General features: G+C 44.2%; 3 protein-coding genes across 4 annotated transcripts; 1 reads left to right on the top strand and 2 right to left on the bottom strand.

Moving 5' to 3' along the window:
* Positions 1-496: 496 nt before the first annotated feature.
* RB195_000589 (uncharacterized protein) lies at positions 497-751 on the bottom strand (the record flags this gene model as incomplete). Its single annotated transcript, XM_013440697.2, has 1 exon — positions 497-751. One exon carries the CDS (start codon positions 749-751, stop codon positions 497-499), a length of 255 nt encoding a protein of 84 aa, XP_013296151.2.
* A 1285-nt stretch (positions 752-2036) lies between these two features.
* RB195_000588 (uncharacterized protein) lies at positions 2037-4242 on the bottom strand (the record flags this gene model as incomplete). Of its 2 annotated transcripts, XM_064197015.1 has the most annotated exons (4): positions 2037-2457; positions 2695-3170; positions 3670-4159; positions 4211-4242. In XM_064197015.1, 4 exons carry the CDS (start codon positions 4240-4242, stop codon positions 2037-2039), a joined length of 1419 nt encoding a protein of 472 aa, XP_064052896.1. The 2 variants fall into 2 exon arrangements, with proteins under 2 accessions (XP_064052896.1, XP_013296152.2); XM_013440698.2 differs by lacking the exon at positions 4211-4242 and having other exon boundaries at positions 3670-3720.
* A 1061-nt stretch (positions 4243-5303) lies between these two features.
* RB195_000587 (uncharacterized protein) lies at positions 5304-5675 on the top strand (the record flags this gene model as incomplete). Its single annotated transcript, XM_064197014.1, has 1 exon — positions 5304-5675. The coding sequence occupies one exon, from the start codon at positions 5304-5306 to the stop codon at positions 5673-5675; it is 372 nt and encodes a 123-aa protein (XP_064052895.1).
* Between the last annotated feature and the right edge of the window lie 219 nt (positions 5676-5894).

Raw genomic sequence — 5894 nt, 5'->3', positions numbered from 1 at the left:
GGAACAATTATTAAATCCAAGAGTGATTGATCTGTCCTTTGACTGATTGGGTGATTGTCCATACTACCTCAAAAAAGAATCAGCTATTTGTTTCCAGGAGCTCTATGGATCTTTTAGCGGTGTCGCAGAGGAAGATAGAAAACTTCAAAAACATTGAGAAGAACCCGAAACCTCATATTTATCTTTGTATATGAAGAAATGTATTTTAATTCCATGAATTTTACCAAGTTTTTGAAAGAGTGGAAGAATTTGTGTGAATTTCCAGTGGGTGAATTTCCAAGTTTTCGCAGGTTACGGGTCCAGGTTTTTGCAAAATTACGCAAACCGAAGGTTTCGTGCTTGATCGAACCTCGACGCCCATCACCATCCCTCATTACTCTTCCATCCAATGTGTGTGTACGCTGGAAAATTGCATGAGCCCGTGTCACACAGTGCGGTCGGTGATTTCCGAAGCAATCGCAGACAAGGCCATAATTAGCAGCGGCTTGGGAAGCGATTAATGAGATAAGAGAGTCATTAGGAGGGCGTCGGCAGCGGCAGCGGCAGCAGCGGTGCTTCGTGTCTCGATCTCATGTTTAGAAGCACCGACCACAATGGTGCTCATCTGCCGGCTGCCGTTTCCGCAGAGAGGAGAGGGAGAGGACCATAGGGCTTCGTTCGACTCGTCCTCGGCTCTGCCCGGCTCGGCTGTTTCGTGGATGAGGGATTGCTTGGTGTAGTGGTTTGAATGTACGGGATGATCGTCAATCATACACGTCCGGACATTCGTCACGAGCGCAATGACAAAAACCTCTTGAACGAGAGCATAAACATTCACAAACCATCCTATCTCCCGTCTGACACAATCACAAATCCAGGTCCGATTCAATTAGGCGCGAAAGCAGTGGCAGAGGGAGATATGGCGCTCCAGATTTCTGACTTTATGGATATTTTACGCGGAGCCCTCTGGTTTCGTTCCACCGTTTTCACTTAGCACTTCTATATTTTTCCAGAACTTTTTTCGAAACTCTAAAAAAAAGTTTTTTTTTGCAATGGAAAAAGTTGAAAATGAGCCTTATTGTCGCCCGCTACCGTTCTACACTACAGTTTCAGTTTCTTTCAACATAAAAAAACTAAGAACTTTTTCTTGAAGGAAAATCCGTCGGAACTAATGATGTTTGACAGATAAAACGGGTAAGCTAATTATAACCACACCCTCACTCCAAATTCCACACCCTCATTTCCAATTTTTCAGGAAAATCGGAAACTCTCTCCCTAGGAAAGAAAATAATTCTGGAAATAGCTCTGTAGTTATTTTCTAATTAATAAAAATAGTTTCCCCGTTTTCCAATGAGTCTCATAAATTCAAAGGAGACAAAAGTTCTACTTTTCTTTTGATCACAAAAAATCTATTAACCTTTCAGTGATTTTCCACACCTTTAAAATAAATTAAAGCGAAAAAAAGCTGGTAAAGCAATGAAAGACCCCAATAAATCCTTTCTTTCCACTGTCCGCTATTTCGGATTATTCCATCATTCCAGGAATGATGGGAAAAAAAGATGAACTTTATAAATAGATCACCACCATATGTCATATTGCTACTAAGTTTGAATGTAAAATCGCAGTAAACCAACCAACGAACCACGAAGGCGATGCACACAGCCACAACCACGGGCGATGCGATGCGACCTTCACATATTACTCGGCATCATAAACACGTCGATCCATCCATAACACCCCCCTAATGACAACTGATACTGTTTTGATGATCCGATGATGAGCGATAAGACCGGCCCACAGCCTTTATCAGCTGATAGCTTTATGTGCTTACACTGTGCAAATACTAAGTTTTATATCATCTGTGTATGTGTGTGTCAACAAATTACTCAACTCGTAAAAAAAAAAACGAACTCAATTAGAAAATTTCAATAAAATACGAAAACAGTGTATGTGTATTTATGTGAGAGAGAGAGCACTGGACACCTGTAAGGAATAAAACCCGTAACATGCAAGAACTGTGCAAAGAAGAAAAAGTAAAACCAAAAAACATGCATACATCAAGGATGAGGCATGGTGGACATAAGGCGTTGAGCGTACATTGCCTGCAACGCTGAGGGAAAAGGCATCATAGGAGGCATTGGAAGCGTTGCAGGTTTCGAATAAGGATGGAAACGAGGTAGACTAGGACGAGACAGTGGTGTTTTTGAGACATCCGGGGTAACGGATGAAGCACTTGACGGTGGTGATGGAGTATGAACCTGCTTCACGTGGCTGGCAAGATCGTCAGCTGAGGAGAACTGTTTCCCGCAGATCCCCGTCGATTCCACCCATGAACACGTGTGCTTCGATTGACTGGACGGTTTCGATGTGGTGGTTGTGGATGTTCCGGATGTGGAAGGAACAGAAGAGGCGGAAGCAGCAGCAGCAGCGGCGGATGATGCCAAAAGAGTTTGGTAGGAGGTTGGCAGCATGGAAGCGCTGAAATATCACAATTAAATAAACAAATAAACAATTATTAGTAAACAAATACTTGTAGAGCAATGATTTTAGACTCTACAGAACGCCACAGCATTCAAAATTTGTAAAAAATGGTGAAATACTCGAAAAATGACCAGTAAATTCTAGCTATTTTGAACTAAAACGAAAACTTTAAAGAAATCTAAGAAAAATCACTTAAATTTGTAAATCCAACAAAATCTAGAGAAATGAAATTACCTAGAAGCAGAAGGCATCATCGACGAGTATGTTGAGAAGAGCGGATGAGCAGCAAACGAAGTAAGCATGTCCGGAGAGCAGGAAGTGCATCCGGGTGTTACGCAAGGCCTCTGAAGCAGCATCGAAGGGCACGGAGGTCGTGCCGCCATCGGGAACTGCATCGGAAACGATGGAAATGGCATTGTGTACGGCATCATCGGATACGGGAACGTGAACGGTAAAGTAGGCGAGAAACCAAGCGGAAAGCTTGGTTTCGGAAGCCCAGGGAACGTAGTCGTCGACGATGTGGGCTCGACGCGCGCGGTTGTCGTCGGTGTCGCCCGCGGCGATCGTTCCTTTCGTCGGTCAGCCGGACTGTCCGCTTTCTTTCCTTCTTCCTTCTTCTCCGATGGACTTTTCTTAGATGGTGTGTCCGGGAGACCAATGGTCTCGCAGGTTTTTGCGAGCATTGCCAGAGGGCTTTTGCCGGCATCAACCTGGAATGAGGGAATTAGGGCGAGGAAAAAAAAACACTCATTTCCAATTCAGGTAGCACTTTAGCGCTCTCATTTATAAGAACCCATAAATACCGTCTAAGAAAAGGAACAAAGAGCTAGGAAAAATCGTCCATTCTGCATAAATTGTTTGGGATTTGGGATAGACTAACAGAGATACGAAACAGTTATGAGGATAATTTTTTTCTAAACTAGAGAACTTAGATTAAGGAAGTAGAATACATCTCCACGAGTTATCCAAAGAAACAGCAACTAAGGTATTGTTCTGCATTAAAATGGATGTAGCACTACAAAATTTGGATCGGATAAAATATCAGGGATTACTGAAATTATCGGATGTTCAAGAGTATATTCCAGGTAAAAAAAGGATAAAGTCCAGGAACAGCTTCTAGTTTAAGACTACCCGTAATGTACGAAAATAGAAGGAAGTGTATGTAGTGAAAAAAACGGGTGAGACCCGTACAAAAACAAAGCAACTCACACTTGACGTAGGTGTGAAGTCGGTGATGTATTGAGAGTGAGTGGATACCATGTCAGTAGACAAGAATGCGTGCGAGTGACAGGCTGAAGAGGCGGGCAGCGTCGGCACATCAAAGGCCGCCGCCGGGGCGTGGCTCTGCGCTGCCGACCAATCGCTGCTGTTCGGGCGGGCGGAGCTACGGCAAACGCCCAATCCGCAGAAGAATGATGGACCGCGTCGGAAACATATATCAAGAAATTTATGATCTGTCAATCGGCAATCACCGTGAGAGCATAGCGTTGGAGGAGAGTGACGGGCTGAGAGGGTGACCAGCGAGTATGTGGGGGCTGGAGAAGACAGGATGATGCATGGGTGGGGGGACGTGTTAGTAGCAAGACGGTACTTGGCAGCGTGATTGAGTGCATTGTTTGTGGAAGTTGAAAGAAGCGGAGCAGCGTACAATACGCACAAAGCGTCGTCCTCGTCGTCGTTATCCACATCCACAGAAGCACTGACGGGGCAGAGCTTGGCGTCCCGGAGAGCTTTGTCGCTTCTTACTCACTCGGATGCCGATTCTTCTGCACCAGCAGTCATTGCAGGTCCTTGAAACGGGTCCCTTAGGCAATTAAACAAAGTTCAGCGCTAGATTGTATTGTAGCGAGGATTTCCATTACTGTTTTATGAAACGAACATACGTGAATAGTCGTCGTAATACATATAAATTTGATGTTATGAGTATCGCCGAGAAATGCATTAGGGAAACCGGTGAACTTCTCGCAAACATTAATCGCCCATCTTTATCTTTATTACCTTATGGGCTACGCGTTGTAAAAACCGGAACTGACAATGGTGCTGGTGTGCTCGAAAGTGGAAGAAGATGCAGAGAAAGATTCTTTCTTTTTTCTAATTTCTGGAAAATACTGCACTTACACCTAGTTTGAAAGAGTTTGACGGAAAACAGCGGTATCTTTCTCAGTGATTTTCGGCCTTCGTTCCGATAATTAAAATCCTCGAGTGAACTCGACACTGAAATGACCCTCGATGAAAACGACCTCAGCTCATTGCTGTATTTTTTGCTCTCTATAACACTCCCCTAATTGTGGTTCCCGGTGGGTTTTTTCAGCACGTGTTTTTCCTGAATGTTGCCCAATGGAAAATTTCCCTCTGGCTGTGTTAACTCCTCTAGTGCTTCTATCCATGCCGCATCTATCCATCATCGAATGCACTTTTTGTACAGACGCGCCACTTAAGAGGTTATACAGATTGAGGAGAACACCGTTACATATTTCATGGATTATGCTCTAGGAGTATTAAATTAATAGGGTTAGGGTCCTGGTAGAACATATGAAGCTACAGTACGCTCAGCATATCTGTAGATGTTCAAATAAATTCCATAGAAGACGATACGGATCACCGGATGAGTAGAATCAACGTTCTTCTGGTTCAACTTCACCGATGCTTCTCAAGGGAGGAGAGCCAGTTAGCTAAGAAAAATTTCCTTCAGCGCCTCGCCGTTCTCCTGAACGGTCACAATCATCTCATCTCGTTGTGTTCGCATCCATCTCCTTCATTAATCTCTGCAAATGCAAAAGGTGAAGTGTGTGTGTGTGTGGGGGGGGGGGGGGTGATGGTGGTGGTGGTGGTATTTGTATGTAATGGTTGACGAGTTGGATGATGATGGTCTGCGCTCTCTGCTGTCTCTTTGTTCTTCTGGCGCGCTGTCACTGTTCATCCATCTTGATCAAATGTGCCGCTCTGTGATTTCTATCGTTTCTTACAGGCTGTCTGTCATACATCAACAGACGCGCTGCGTCTTTTCACCAAACACGCTGTGTGAGCCCTTAACCTACGACGACGACGATGACGACGACGTCGACGATCACGATGACGGCGATGACGGTGACGGTGACGACGATCTGCCCTCACACTGTCACCAGAAAAAGAAAGAAGAAGAAGGAACGTTTCCAACGTTGATTTCGCACTCCCCTCCTCCGTTATGGATAATGACAAGTTCGGCAGAGAATTGACGACTCTTCCTGGTTGCACTATGTGCGATTTTTGAAGGAAATTCTCACTTCAACAATGAAAAGTTCCTTTGTGACATGTGAGAGATAACAGAAATGGAAAAAAACACTGTTTCACTGAATTCCTTCCATTTTCCGCTGACAATGTAAAATTTATGTGAACCTTGAGCCGCATGAACACAAATCTGCGGGGGAAAATATCAAAAATGGTAATGTGTCGTG

Source organism: Necator americanus, chromosome IV, assembly GCF_031761385.1.
Source record: "Necator americanus strain Aroian chromosome IV, whole genome shotgun sequence".
In the NCBI taxonomy this organism is placed as follows: Eukaryota; Metazoa; Nematoda; class Chromadorea; order Rhabditida; family Ancylostomatidae; genus Necator; species Necator americanus.
The sequence above is the reverse complement of the archived record's forward strand: the minus strand, read 5'-3'. Positions and strand labels throughout refer to the sequence as shown.